This window comes from Pinus tabuliformis, chromosome X (genome assembly GCF_031772625.1).
Source record: "Pinus tabuliformis cultivar Carrire ecotype Pingquan chromosome X, CPIR1, whole genome shotgun sequence".
In the NCBI taxonomy this organism is placed as follows: domain Eukaryota; kingdom Viridiplantae; phylum Streptophyta; class Pinopsida; order Pinales; family Pinaceae; genus Pinus; species Pinus tabuliformis.
Window position 1 is genome coordinate 729,801,391 of NC_142308.1, and position 16,344 is coordinate 729,817,734.

The 16,344-nt window shown below is 37.8% G+C and overlaps 1 protein-coding gene across 4 annotated transcripts in view; it reads left to right on the top strand.

The window, feature by feature from the left end:
* The window catches only part of LOC149142003 (uncharacterized), a 129,612-nt gene extending 117,269 nt beyond the window's left edge, over positions 1-12,343 (top strand). For 2 of the 4 annotated variants that reach the window (XM_089449568.1, XM_089449570.1), the window contains 2 exons: positions 11,909-11,937; positions 12,073-12,343. In XM_089449568.1, the coding sequence (XP_089305694.1) occupies positions 11,909-11,937; positions 12,073-12,089 (46 nt within the window). In that variant the 3' untranslated portion in view covers positions 12,090-12,343. Of the gene's footprint in view, positions 1-11,908 lie in introns of all 4 variants that reach the window. The other 2 variants (XM_089449569.1, XM_089449567.1) reach the window with 2 other exon arrangements.
* The last annotated feature ends 4,001 nt before the right edge of the window (positions 12,344-16,344 follow it).

The window sequence follows — 16,344 nt, forward strand, 5'->3', positions numbered from 1 at the left end:
TGGCACATTGAGGATGTGCATTGACTACAGGGCCTTGAACAAGAAGACCCTGAAGAACATGTACCCCATACCCAGGATCGATGAGTTGATGGATGAGTTGAGAGTAGCACAGTTCTTCTCAAAGATTGATTTGAGATCTGGGTACCATCAGATTCGCGTGAGGGAGCAGGACATTCCCAAGACCACCTTCAGGTGTCACTATGGGCACTTTGAGTTTTTGGTGATGCCCTTCGGGCTGACCAACGCCCCAGCTACATTCCAGTCGTGCATGAATCACATCTTCCGCAGTCACTTAAGGAAGTTTGTGTTGGTGTTCTTTGATGATATTCTCATTTACAACAGGACTTGGGAGGAGCATCTCCAGCACATTGAGACGGTGTTGCGCATCTTGGAGGAACAACAGTTCTATGCCAAGCTCTCCAAGTGTGAGTTTGGGTTGACGGAGATGTTGTACTTGGGACACATCATAGGGGTGGACGGAGTGAGAGTCCACGAGGAGAAGATCAGGGCCATCAGATATTGGCCGGAGCTGAGGAACGTGACAAAACATCGGGGATTCATTGGTATTTGTACTTACTACCGGAAGTTCGTCAAGAGTTTCTCACAACTTGCTGCACCCTTGACAGATTTGATGAGGAAGGGGGCAATCAGTTGGTCGAATATAGCGCAGCGAGCCTTTGACAGGCTCAAGGAGGTTATGAGCAGCTGCCTAGTGCTTGTATTGCCAGATTTTTCGCAGCCATTTGTTTTAGATTGTGATGCGTTGGGAGAGGGGATCGACGCAGTGTTGATGCAGGGAGGTCACCCTATAGCCTTTGAGAGCCGGAAGCTCCTTCCGCACGAGAGGTTGTATTCTATATATGACAAGGAGATGCTGGCCATTATGCATGCATTGGCCAAATTCTGACAGTATTTAGTGGGTAACAGGTTCAGGGTGAGGACTGATCACAACAGCCTCAGGTTCTTTTTGGAGCAGAAACAACTACAGGAGAGGCAACAAAAGTGGATCAGTAAGATCCAAGCGTATGACTTGACATTGAGTATGTCGAGGGTAAAAGCAACGTGGTAGCAGATGCCCTTTCACGTAGACCAGCCACGTTGTCTCTTATGAGCTTGGACACAGATTGGTGGGCTCGACTCTTAGTAGAGTACTCCAAGGACAGATTTGCATGTGAGGTTCTGGATGGGCAGGTGGCGGATGATAGGTACAGGGTAATCGATGAGATCATTTACTATAGGGACCGGATCTTCTTGACTGAGGGATCTCAGCTCAAGAAGAAGATACTTCAGGCATCACATGATTCACCATTGGCCGGCCGTCAGGGGTTCACCAAAACCTACAGGGCCATTAGAGAGAGGTTCTCATGGAAGGGCCTTAAGGAGGATGTACTCTAGCATATCCGGGAGTGCGATATTTGCCAGAGGAACAAGGGGGAGATGAGCCATCCCGCAGGATTATTGCAGCCTTTTCCCATTCCGGAGGGGAAGTGGGAGTGTATTTCGATGGACTTCATCACAGGGTTGCCCATGGTGCAGGGCAAGGATTGTATCTTTGTCGTCGTTGATCGACTGACAAAGTACGCACACTTTTTCGCCATATACGCATGCTACACAGCAGCGCAAGTGGTCGAGCTGTTCTTCAGAGAGGTCTTCAGGCTACATGGTCTTCCTAAGAACATCATCAGTGACAGGGACAGCCGTTTCATGGGTGGGTTTTGGCAGGAGCTTTTCTGGTTGGTGGGGATGGAGTTGACACCGAGTACCAATTATCACCCACAGATGGACGGGCAAACAGAGATAGTTAACAAGTGGCTGGAGGGCTACTTGCGTAACTATGTTAGTGGGCAGCAACAAGCATGGCTGAATTGGCTGCATCTGGGGGAGTACTGCTACAACACTACACATCACATGTCCATTGGTATGTCACCATTCTATGCTTTGTATGGATATCATCCCTTATCTTTTGCTAACGTGATGTTTGGTGCTAGCAAGGCTTCGAGAGCCAAGATTTGGATCCAAGAGAGTCGGGATATCCTCCGAGCTCTCAAGGATAATATGGCTACAGCGCAGAACCAGCAGAAGTTGTATGCTGACAGGGGTCGGGTGGAGAGACAGTTTGAGGTAGGGGACTTGGTCTACCTATGATTACAGCCATACCGACAGTCGTCACTGAAGCAGAAGGGAGCTGAGAAGCTCAAGCCCCGCTTTTATGGGCCATATAGGGTGATACGCAGGATTGGACAGGTTGCGTATGAATTGGAGCTACCCCAAGGCAGCAAGATTCATAACGTTTTTCATGTATCATGCCTGAAGAAGGAATTTGGGCAGCAGGTGACAGTGACAGATGAGCTACCACCCACGGATGATGAGGGGCATTTGGTGTTGCAGCCAGAGGCTATTATTGATACCAGGGAGAGCCAGCTGCGGAGCAGGACGGTCTGGGAATTCTTGGTGAGGTGGAAGAATTTATCGGATGAGGATGCCAGTTGGGAGAGTGAGAAAATTTTGCAGCATCCATCACTTCAGTTGCTTGAGGACAAGCAACATTTTGCCGGGGGAGATTGTAATATTCCTAATTAGCCAAGGCTAATTGGAATATTCGATTTTGCTCAATTTTGCCTTCTATAGTTATTTATAAATAAAAAGGTGAGGAAAGGGGGACATAACTCACTTTTTGAATAAAGTCACTCTTAGTAGCATAATGTTGTAACTTAAAAGGGGAGCCAAGGGGGCCAAAGGACCATGTAGAGAAGGGGTCCCACGTAGACACTTGGAGGGACTGCGTAGATGGAGAAGGAGCATGTGGTAAGAGAGAGGCTACGTTGGAGGAGGTGGGCCTTAGGGTTTTGAGAGAGGCCAACGCTATAAAGGAGAGAGGAGCCTCCTCATTTGGGCATTGGATTATGTTGCATTTGAGCTAGTCACTTCGACTTAGAGCACGCTGGCTGTTTAGCCTGTCTGCAGCACTGTTTAGTGCATCGAGTGTCTCCGTTCGGAGATCTCACCCTTAGCCCTGGGGGACTTCGAGTGCCTGCTCGGGCAAGGTAGTTTCATCAGTATTTTGCAAGAGGAGCGATCTCTGGAGTTGAGGAGGAACTGAGCATTTTGATGACTGCGCAGTCTTGAGAGGGGAGGACGCAGTCTCTTTTGGTAGGAGCTCTAGATTGGGTTTATGTGGAGGATTTGAGCTGGGAGACTGAGCAAGGGATCAACCCTTGCATATTGAAGGATTTTGGCAGAGTCTCGGGTAGAGTTTTGGAGGATTCTCTTCAGGGGCAGCGCAGAGCCTTTGAGGAATAGCGTAGATCCTCAAGGGGGTGGTTTTCAGGGGTCAACTATTTTAGAAAAGCTTTCTGGGCTTTTATGGGTTTATTGAGCAGAGGTTGATTCCAGAGTTTCAACATTTTCTAAGGAGGGGAACAACCCCAAATCCTCACTTGATTCCAGCAGTAGCAGCAACACAACAGTTCTCTGGCAGCTTGTACGCAGTTCAGAGAGAGGCCGTTTCCTTATCATTCTGAGTGTATTTCTTCACTTGCCTTGTGCAAGTCAAGGTGCTATCTTTCTGATCACCCCTTGTACTCTTTCCATTACTCAGTATAATAAAATGGCTTAGCATTTCTCTCTGCATTTCTCGAGTATTTGCTTATATTCCATGTATACATTATTGCATGTTGCACTACTGTTATTTTTATCTCTTTGAGCTCCCCGGCTACTACACCACTTGTGTGTTTTTCTCCTATACTCTTAGACAGAGTCTGGAAAGGGCCAGGTAGCCTCCAGATCTCGTCCTGTTTTCAGAGGCGACATATCTGGTAAATGCCCTCCCAGTCCATCTCTGGTTGGAGTTTGCTTGTGTTTGAGGGATACCCCTGATAAGGGATATTACATGTCATCATGAAAACATAATATCATTGCTATCTCAACAAATTGAATAGTAAGACACCACATGCTTACATTTACCATCATTATACATCTTATCATAAATAACTACATGTAATTATGGTGTGCCATCACATCATGAAGTACCATCATAATATTATAACGTCAACATATCTATAACAAAGGCATAACATTACATCAACATAATAAATAAAACCAAGAAAATTACTACTCAAGGCCTCCCAACCCCGTTGTAGGAGATATAAGCTCATCTACATTCGAAATCTATGGCACTGCCCCAACGCCCCCACTAGATATTTCTTTAGTGCCATCACTAAACCAATTTTTTTCAACAAGGAATTAGTAACTTTGTTCTTAGGCCTGTGAATGCAACTACCTTGGCGTGAGCTTGCTTGGTGGCTATAACCTGCTTCATAGCTCTAATAGAAAAGTCGTAGATCTGAAACAAAACACCACAAAAGCTACGCAGGTCACACAAAGTAGAGCATGATAACATTTCCAAGTGGTTGGCCTTTTTTTTTAATACACATTTTTATTTGAAAATAGTTGTTTTTATTTATCTAGTATAATTCTTCACTTTATTATATATTTATTTTATTATTATTATTATTGTTATTATTTATTACTTAAATAATATGGGGCATCACATTCTCCCCCTTTTAAAGAACTTTGTACTGAAGTTAACTTTAATCAAATAAATTATAAATTATAATTTATTTATGTATTCCCATCTCTTCTACACAACACCCTCTGCTGTAACTAGTATAAGGGTCACCCATGTGATCAGAGCAAGACACTGAAAGTTACAACATAACACTAGGGGAAGTACGGGTATTCTCAAGCCTTTCTTCCTCAACTTTCAAAACTAAGATTAAAGCCCATCAATCTTAACAAAGCCCTAAGGCTCAAACCTCATCTACCCAAAGGTAGACATCAAATTTGGTTTTCGCGTACCCCAAGCCTCTCAAAACGCTAACCTAAACTCCCTCCACAACTGCTACCATGCACAACCCTAGGCATCGAAGTATTACACATAACACCATCCCTTCTTCTGGAATTTGGCATCATAACTCCAATATTAGACACTTGGTCTTCTGAAGATGGTCCCATATCCCATCGAGAATTATACAAGGCAAAAAGAGACACTGACATAAGTAGTTGATTGAGTCTATCCCTAAACCATAAGATGTTACACATTCTCCCTCATAGGTGGGGGCTCCCATGAGATCATCATATAAATTAGCCCTCTTGGCTCATAGGCGGATTTCCTAGGAATCACCTCCTCACAACATGCAACCAATGCCTTAGTTATAATCATAACGTCATCATATCATAGAAAATAATCCACATGTTAAGTCACACATGCCATCATGTAGACATAACATTGTTGTTATCTCAACATCCTAAATAGTAAGATGCCACTTGCTTACACATACCATCATACATCTCATCATAAAAAACTACATGTAATTAACACATGCCATCACATAATGAAGTACCATACTAATATTATAACGTCAACATACCTATATCAAAGACATAACAGTACATCAACATAATGAATAAAATTGTTTAACATCCATCTAGGATTTAGCCTAGATCAATACCATGAGTGCCATGTTCTCTTCAAGATTCCAATTACTTTCTGATAATCATTTCCTCTTCTTCCAACAAGGAAGTTGAAAATTTATAGGATAGGTATAGTCACCATATCAACATCCTCAAGTTTTCATATATTATCATTATTTAACTACATTTGTTTACTTCAAGCCTCAACATCTAGAGCCTTAATCTCTAGTCAGATATTCTTTCTCGCTTAGGGAAATTTGGTGAAATCTAACAATATGTTGTTAGTGGTCATCAATATCAAAATTTAATTTGCTTTGCATATCTTTTGGTCGTTATCCATGGTTCTTACATCACTTACATCTTTTGATTATCCATTCTAGGATCGCTATGCCTAATAGCATGGAAACATTAGGTTGTCATTGTTTAAATTTTTTGGCATGCTTAATCCACTTTCACTTGCACAAAGGGATGGTTAAGCCATAGCGATTGGCTCATCTCATGATATTGCCAACCTAATAACACTTAAAGTTGGACTAGGGATTCTCCCCCTTCACTTTTGGGCTTGTCTGATACTACCTTTGGTTAAGAATTGCTATTACCATTATCATCCACAAAAGGGTTCTATATGCTAGCTGTGCTTTCGCAATAACTTTTTTCATTGCCCTTAGCACAAATTTGATAAGTTGCTCTATATGAAGGATGGATATATCAATCCACTCATGAAGCAATAAGTGTAGATTCGTCAACTACACCCTCTTTTAGTTGATTCTCACTTTTTTTGTCAATTTGTGCACAACCTTCTCAAGATATCACTATAGAATTTGTAGCAACATTTCAACTTACACTTTGGTTTTTATCCTTCATCATTTAAAAATTGAAACTTTTTCCTAGTCTATTCTTCATATAGTTGTGAGTGTTTTTAGTTTAAAATTCCATATCTTGACACATTAAAATTATTTAGGTCATCACTATAACCCTTACTAATCATTCTTAATCATTATTCGTGTTGTTCAATCCACTTCTTCTCATTCACTCAAGAGAGCTTACCACTTTGATACCTTCACTATCATCACATAATTTAGCTCTAGACTTTATTACGTTCCATAGTGTTGTTACTCAATTAAGTCACCTTGCTTAATTATCACCAATCTTCCTTGGGCTAGAATATTGCCATTATGCTTAGGTGTTTCCTCTTCTCCCCTTTCCACAATTTTCGTTTTGTCTTCTTTGTTCTCATGCTATAGGAGCTCATGAGTTTATTACCTCTTTAATCCATTGTCATCATACTACCTACAAATCCTTAAAATGGCTTACATGATTGTCGTGATCATTTAACTTTTCTATTTTGTTGATTAACAATATTTTCTTTCTTGATAGCAATTATCCTTTATTTAGACCTTACAGTGATCCTTATCATGTTCTTATATGGAAATACTTCTATGGTTCCACCATCATTTGCCACAGGGTTATTTATTCACGAGATACCAAGTTATTTCATCACGACTATTTCCTAAATAAAAATTCTTCCTTCATGTTCTAGGATAGGCTAATGCTTCTAGTTAATATCTTTCTCGTGTGTGAACTTCCATTTACTCACCTTAAGTATCTATATATTACTCTTTTCTGTTTATCTCATAATTCTGTGTTGATTTTGTTTACAAGGACTACAATAACTTATCATCATTAGGAAATTGCAAGTTCACCATTTTCCCTTATTCCATATTGTAACTTTATCGAATATAAATACCACTAGCATTGGGGATCAAACTTAGAACTTTCCTTCTATATTTGAATCCTTGTCAATATACTTATTTCATCCAATTTTTACTTCATTTGACATTTAATTTTTTGGGGAATTATACTTCTATTCCCTCAATTTGATCATTTGTAATTTTTCCACATCTTGCTTTAATAACTAATGTCTTCTATACTTTCGCAAGTTACCCTAGCTAGTTTAGTGTATGGCGTTGCCAAAATCAAAGGATGGGATTCTTTTAATAAAGAATATGTAACCCTAACATAGGTAACATCTTAAATTATTCCATTTAATCATAAGTTATACATAAATTTAACTTGTGTTGCCAAAAATAAATGATGGAATGAAATTTCATAAAAGTATGTAAACCTAATGAGAAGTAATGTTCAAAGTTAATAAGTTGCTGCACAATCCAAAATTGTGTTTGCAAGGCCATATACATGTTTTGTGTTGATTTTTGCATTTCATATCTTGGCATATAATATGCTGATTTATGGTTGGGCATAAACAATAAACTTGAATCCTAAATGTTTGTATCTCATAATGCATACAGAGGATTGTTTGGGTCATGATTAAAACCATTACTAGAAACATGATGTGTATAGAATACTACCTTGCCATATTCATGCATTTAGACACATAATACTTTGTTTGGCATTTAATCAGATTGTACAAATAAATATGACCTTATCATTTGCAAAATGCACTGTATGACCATATTAAAAAATAATGGCTTTTGGAAAAGGTATGGATGACTTTGTGATTGGATTCTTGTAAATCTCACATATTTTAATTACAATAGGCACACAAAAATAGTTAGAATGTGAAATTTATTCGATGACAATGTAGTGTTGATGTTTGTCGCTTGGGCAGGTACTTCTGCATAGGCCTAAGTGTCTGAGCGTGTAGAATTCGCCTAATGAACTCTTGAACCTTAGTAATTACTTTAATAATCAAAGCAATTTCTTTTTTAGTGAAAAATTGAGTTTAATCTAATTAATGCCAAGGTTATTTGCATTAGTGAATTAGATGAATCTCAGCCATCGACTTAAAGCTAAGATGAGATCTAATCTTGGTCGTCAATCACTTTGGAGATTAGGGTTGTGGATTTAATTATAACTCAAGCTTATAAAAGAAGGGCTAAGCCAAGGGAGACGATGCAACAACACACAGGGTTATAAGGCATTGAGAGAGGCATCTTGGTGGTGGGTGGAGAACTCAAGTGTGCTGAGTCTGAGGAAAGTGCAAAGGGAGCAACAAGGAGCTCTAGATCAACCAAGTCTATGGCTTGATTAGTTGGATCAGATCTAGGGTGTTGTATGCATTTTCCTCAAGTTGGGCCATTTTCCTAGTAAGGGAGCCTAAGTAAGTTTTGATTAATAAAATGAAGAGTTGTGATTGAGGATAAATTTTTGTGTGTCTATGTGAGATTGGTTAATTTAATGTGCTTATGCTGAATAACTTTTTGTTTGTGTTAAGAACTCAACTATGCTTTTGTTCAGTAGATGTAAAATATGCTAGGAAATAATTGCCAATTGCTAGTTTAAAAAATTTAACATGGTACCAAAGCATAAACCTCAAAGGACCAATATCTCAATTTTCGGTTACTATGTTCGAATAGGTGTTGTAGAAGGGCTAGGTTTAATCGCAACTGTACGATGGACATTTAAGTTTTTTTTCTTTGTGGGCCTATGATCACAAGCTGTATGACATATGACACAATACGACTGTATGAAAACCAAGGAGATCGAGCGAAAAAGCAATTTTTTTGGCTGTATTGGGCTAGGTCAAAGACGATAGTGAAAAAGATTAAAAAAAGGTTTTGGTGTTGAAAACTGACATCTTGCTAACAAGTCGAGCCACCAAGCACCATGTTGACAGTGATAGATCTATAGAACAAAGGCCAACAATGGGGGCCTGTTGTGGGGGTGGTCACATGAGTGGAAGGGACGTCGCGATATTGAGGGCACTAGCACGATAGAGGACAATGCAGGTTAATCGCAGGACATGGAGTGTAGTCGTTGAATTCGAGTGTGTAGTCGCTAATGGATGTGGAGCACAACCTCCAAGGGATGTGATAGGATGTGGGAGCTTGCTGCAAGGAGACGTGTGCAAGTTGGGTAGGGGAGTGGCCGTCGATGCAGGAGAAGCAGCCAATAGTGCGTAGGGTGCAACAGTCGTAGGGGATAGAGAGAAGCCGCCATGTAAGTAGCCGCATCTAGGAAGGGATCTAGTGTAGATGAAGCTAGGCATGGATGGTTGCCTAGATAGTTTGAGAGTTTGTGGGTCTTGGAAATTATGCTCTTATTAGGGTCATAACACAACTTGTTGGAGCATTATGGATGTAGCATAACGAGGATGGTTGTCCAATAATTCGGGAGATGCATAATTTGGGAGTTTGGGGAGGTGGAATTGGGGAACTTGGGAATTCAGCTCACGAGCTACACCTTTATAAGGGTTACGAGGAAAGTTTAATGGATCTCTACTCTATTAATGAGTCCAAGAACTGTTTTCAAAGAAAAGCTTTTAAAGAATGTTACTTTGCTGTTGTTGTGTTCAACGAGTGTGTTTGCTTTCAGTGAGTTTTGTTTTCAGTATTGTAAGTCTTAGGAGGGGATGTTAAAATATAAGCCTTACATTTTATAATAAAAAATTACTTAATGACATTTGTTTATGTTTTTTAACTTTTTGTGTAAATGAATCTGTCCCATTCATAAGTGGAAATGTCTTGTTTAATTAATAACCTTATGTAAGGAGGTGAATTTCATTGTAATAATCACTAAAATATATTTAATATCATATTGTGTTATTGTGAGTATCTTCCTTTGTGTTAAGTTATGTTACTCAATCCTCTATAGGGTTTTGTGATTCAATGATCTGACTTATTTTATAATATGTATTGAGTTGGGTATCCATAAACCCACTCTCATTCTGTATTTCACTGTTTCTCTCTGTAGTCTTTTGTCCATCTCAAGGGGTGGGGTTAAGAATGGTGTAATCCTCACATTGGGTTATGGTCAACTCTTATTGTGTCATTAATGCAATTGGTTGGGCATAATGTGATCATTCATTGCATTACTAGGTTATAGTTAAGGCTGACCTAGTCAACTTTGATATGTGACTCTAAAACTCTTGGGTAGTGTGCCCCACTTATGTGGGCCCATAACTCCTCTTGGAAGGAATTCCTACAACTCAACCTCATTGGTAAATTATCTTGTGCGATCATTCTTTAGCCTAAGGGCATTATTCTTTGTCAAAGTGTTTTTTAGGATATGGGCACCCATAGCTTTTGTTCTCCTTTTCATGTTTGATGTTCTAGTTTTGATTGGGGTTTCTCTTTTATCGTGGCATTCCTCTCTCTTGTGCACACCTGTGTAGGTTTACACATCACAGGGCTGATTTCACACACGTTGGCTGAGCTATTCTGGGCATTTACTAGGGCTGGTTTATCTCCTATGGGTGCCTTGATTTTGGCTATTTTTTCTATTGCTGTGCACATCATCTTTCTCTTTCCAGCACATTTGTGAACATCTCCAGACCCCTTTTGGGTGCTGCCTTTTTCTCCCTTTTAATTTAGGTTTTTGGGTTGGAGTTTTGGTTGCATTGGATCTCTTCATTCTCTTATAATCTTAAAACATCATACATGCAATTTTACTGGTTTTATCTTTAATCATAATGATTTTGTTAATGACTCCTCATTGATTAATAGAACAATGCAGACATGTGCTGATGCTTAATTTTGAGGTGTTTGTAATGTCTTCTCATTAATCTTTAGTGTTCTTTCTAAAGCAGAGAAATTTGAACACATTTTGTGACCATTGATTTTATGGGGAATTGCATACCTTACAGCTGCACAGAAATGCCAAGATTTATTCATGTTCAAGTTTAATAGCTATCATTTACAAGATATCGATTGTTATTGAAAATACATTGATTAACGGTATGCTCATTATATCTGACTCAAGAAGTTATGGGTGCTATTACCTCCAAGGGCACTTTCTTCTCGTCAAACGTTGCTGTTGTCTCTAAGGGGTTAAAATGTGTACGTTTTTTTTATAGTATTATATTCATTTTGGTGAGGCGAGGGGATTTGGCTTTAACGGCCAAGCTCTATTTTCTCTTGTTTGATAATTTGCTGATTAGACAAGTCATAATGTTGTCAGTTGCAAATATTAGTGCTTAGTCATTGTGTTCAATGTTGGGTTTACATAGAAATCTGAAATTGCTATGGTTTTAGGCGAGAAATCAAATTAGGCCATTATAATTCATGGAAGGAAAATTTCCCTCTGATTATGGTCAAAGTGGATTACGCGGGTTATATGATGGCATCTAAGTAATTTTTTCATTTTGGTATTATTGTGGTTGGGGGGACATGGAAGGAAAAATAACATTGAGCACATCAATTTTGTCGAGTCAATGTAGTTTGCATTTGAAATGTGTTGGTTGTGCAATTGATTTGATTAAGTTTGATTTCTAAGTATATTGATTTTAGCTTGTGTATATATTGATTAATCAAAGATTGATCTATCGAAGAATGTTTGTTTTTGAACTACTATAATTCAATTCTTGAGCAAGTTTTGTTGTTCCGATAATAATTTTTTCTTATACACGGTTCATTTTTTTCCTCCTTGATGTTGACAAGAAACTCTATGTGTACTTAGTTGTTGCATTTGTGGGCAGGTCTTCGGGGATATGTTCACATACTACCGGTAAGGAATTAATGGTGATACATTGATTGGATCTATGATTGTTCTTATGCTCCATAATTGTGACAATATGTATTGCTTTTGCTTGTGGTCTTGGAGGTTGATGACACACTAGGCTAATCTGTTCGTGTTGTACAGTTGAGCATCACAGGTAGAATCAAATTCAACACATTCACAAGATGAGATTCATGCATGTTATGCCAACTTTGGTGCTTTAATTCTTTTGCATTTGAAACTTTAGGACAAAAAAGGTGGAAATCGGGAAAACTATTGACATCACTCTAACACGAGAAGTGTCTTGAGTACATTAGAACTTTACTGACGTCAATGCATTTTTATGAGTACAAAACATGCTAAATAATTGGTTGAATTATGGCGAGTTTGAGTTTGTATGGGCAGTATTTTGATCTATACTTCTTGGTTGAATCATCTTCTGTCCGTCTAAAAAATTAATGCTGCAATGCCAATCATCTTGTGTGGGCAGACTACTAAATAGGAGCATTGTTGAATTTGAGCTATGAAATGAACAAAATTCATTTATTGTAGATATATCCAACATAAGAAGGTACTATATGTAGAAATCCATATAGGACAAGCAATATAAAATAATGAATAAGAATATGGATGATTGATATTATCTACAATGGCATTGGTATCTATAGGTCTCAAGGTGAACTTTCCTGTAAAGCGTCTTTATGTGATGCACGTTTTAATAATTAATAACCTATGTTCTCTGGTTTAGGAGTGTATATATATATATATATATATATATATATATAATATTTATATTTATATTAATGTACATATCATTGCCTTCCCCTTTAGAAATGGTTTGTTCTTTTGTCTTCAAAGCATATCAATGGGAAAACTTTATCTTTTGTCCTGGCTTGTAATACCTTATCATGATTCTTTGTTCTTTGAAGCTGTGATGGTTGATGATACAAGACAATATGATCTTCTAAGCATTGAGTGGAATTGATTGATTGTGAAGGGATCTAACCATCCTAATTAAATCTTTAGTGGGATTGTGTGGTTATAGAGTTCTTAGAAATAATTTATTATTTGCCATTCCTAAGCAACTTCTACTTTTAGACCCTCTTAGGAATATAGTTTGAATATTAGCTCTGTTTTGAACAATGTTGATATATGAATTGGTTAAAGTATTGACTGTTGTGATTAGAATGTAATAAGGTGTCATTGTAGCATGCTTCTTCCTTATCATATTTGTAGTGTTTTTCCAATTCACTTTTGGTACTATGTCTTCTTCATACCCCTTTGTCTCTTTGTTGATCGCTGAGTTTCTATTAGTAAGTACACTTGGAATTTCCATCATTTGTACTTTGAGATCTAATGAATTCTTTATTTCAATGAGGGTTTCCATTGTTTCTTTATCAATAGGTGATTCCTTGTTGGTAAGTTGCTTCAATGTTTCTTGTTGTGACTTTTTTATTTTTTTAACTTTTTAATTTGTGTGATCAAGCGCTGACTATGATTCTTAAGATGATAAATCTCCTTGTCTTTCTCAATAACAACCTTGACAAATTCTTTTTACATATTTTATATTATCTTTTGGTTTTCCCAGAGGATCACATTTGAGGTATCTTTAAAGTCTTCTGATGAGGGTGATACTAAATCTAACCTTATTGTAATGTCCTATAATGTTATTTTCTATTTATAGGAGAATGTCAAAAACTTCTTCTCCATGTTTAAGATGGATGTCTCCTATGTTTCCATCCAAGTTGAACCCATAATTATGTCACTATCATTGCTCCACAAAGATCTAACATTGAATTGCGATACAAAAGTATAATCTCCAACATTCAGTTGTAAGTCACTTATGTCATATTGTTTCTTTTCCTAAAAGTCTAACTTTTCAATTATATTTGACTCTAGAATCAATCACTAATTAGTAAATTCAACACTTACATAATTATTACATTTGGCAGGAGTAATAGAAGCAACATCAACTTACCCTAGAAGTGTTCCTTTGATTCTTAATAGCATTGAAACATATTTTTTTTGAGACTTTAGGAAATATCCCTATTTTCTCATTATTAGAGTCTATTTTGTTTTCATCGAAATAACATCAAAGGACCCTGATTACATACACGTATTTGTTATGAACATAATAAATAACTATAAGTTAATGAAAAGTCAAAGTGTACATACCCCTTCACCTTGTGACCAATCAATGCTATAAGTGTATTATTATGAGGCTCATTGGAATATCTTCATTCTTATCAATCATTTATCAATCAAGATTTTTGTTTATTTGCAGAGTAATTCAATCTTTAAGAATAAATAGCAATGTACTAGAGCCATTGATTTGGCCAACATTAGGTATCCTATTGCAACAACTGGTATTATTTCTCCTAATTGTTAATTAAATTAACAATTTATCTGCTACGACAAATATCAAAATAAACACACTGCAACCTTCACAAATAAAATACGGCGGAAAAATAATGCGTTGGAAACTGAGAAATACTAGCACACATAAAATTAACACAATCAATGTTGGACAAAAGTCCCTAGAGAAACCCAACTTGGGAAAACAAAAATAATGCGCTGGAAACTGAGAAATACTAGCGCACATAAAATTAACACAATCAATTTTGGACAAAAGTCCCCAGAGAAACCCAACTTGGGAATACTAGTGCAACAACTTAGGGTTTTATTATTATGCTACAGTGAGAAATTATTAGTACAACTAGATGTTGAAATATGGCAATTTTACATAGAAAAATACTGGCAAAAATCTAGTGATGGATTTCCTCACCCCATAGGTAAACCTTGACACAACTTTTCTTGAGAAACTTGGCTCTCTGACCCTCTGTGTTAGCTTCTATGCTGCTTTGCGTAGTTTGCTTGACGACAAACCTTTCACTGGTCTCTGATGAAGTCGTTCTGCTCTCTACTGGTTGGAAAAATGCTTCTCCGACACTCTGGGACTCTTTCCCGGCCTCTGGAATTGAAGACGTCTTTCCCTCTCCGTAAATCAAACTTGCCTCTAGAAGCTACTACGCAGCGCCTGCGTCAGCTTCTCTGTGGCTATTCAGCCTCTTTGCAAATGCACTCACTGGATCTGGAATACTTCCTCCAACCTCACTGTCTTTGCCCCTCTCACATTGCTTCGATCTCTATCTCTTTCTAACAATTGACTCTTGCTACTTTGGAAATTAACTTGCCAAGAAATCTAACTTCTCAAGTGCTTCTCCATCACCACATTGACCTCCTCTTATAATCCTCTGTTGGAGCACCAACGACCAAGATTAAAACATAATTGATGGCTATGATAATCTCTGGATCGATTCATGTGAGTTTCTAGATGTTTCTTGCATTGACTTAATTAATACTGATTAATTAACCATATTCCTTTAGTTTAGACTTAGGAAATATTTGAAAACTGGTCAATAATCTAATTAAGTCATTTCTAGGCGGAATTTCCAGAAATGATTTATGGGTTTTGGAGATCTCATGTATTCTAGCCTCTCCACCAAATTCCGTGGCTAGAACACATCCAATGCTACAAAAGCTAACAGTTTTGCTTAAGCCTTTTTAATCACTGGTTTGTACAACCACAATTGTTTGTTGTACATCCTACATTTATTGCCTTATCCACCAATTTTGTGAAATGCATACGACTCTACCATCGGCAATCCCATACAACTTTCAATGGGACCATTTTTATACACCTCGTGTTTGCGCTATACACATGCAATTAATTCATGCGAAGTTCGTACCATCAATTTGTTGTACCCTACCATTGTTTGTCAATTCGTCGTACACCTATGCATTGTTGTACCTTGCTACCACTGCCAATTGGCTTACACTTGTATCCCTGTTGTATCGTACTGTTATCACTAATTTTCCATTGACTTGTGCCACTGTTGTGTTGAGTTTTCTAACCTAGTGACCTGGCTAATTATTTCATAGCATATTATTTCATAGATCTATTAAATTAAAAGCACGTCTGATATTTTAACACAAATAAAATAGTTAACAACGAAAGTAAACATTAACCAATTTCAAACACGTGCACCCATAATTTTTGCCCTTCAAAATCTGTTGTTTCATCAATAATAATCTACAACATATAAGGTCTCCCTTTTTGGGATAATGACCCTTTGAGGAAAAATACAAATAAAACAAAAGTCTGGAAATGATCTAACTGATCAACCCTTGATCTGTCATTTGATTTGTTGGGTGATTTGGATCCTTATCCATTGCTGTGCCCCTTGCATTCTTCCTCAAGACTCTTCACACTTTGATGAAAGTCCTTCACCCAATCGTTGAGATGTCATTATCTCATTGTTGTATGCTCAAAATATGTTTCTCCCTTGGCCTATCCTTCCTTTTATAAGTTTGCGTTATTGACTGAATCCACAACCTTAATCTCCAAAGTGATTG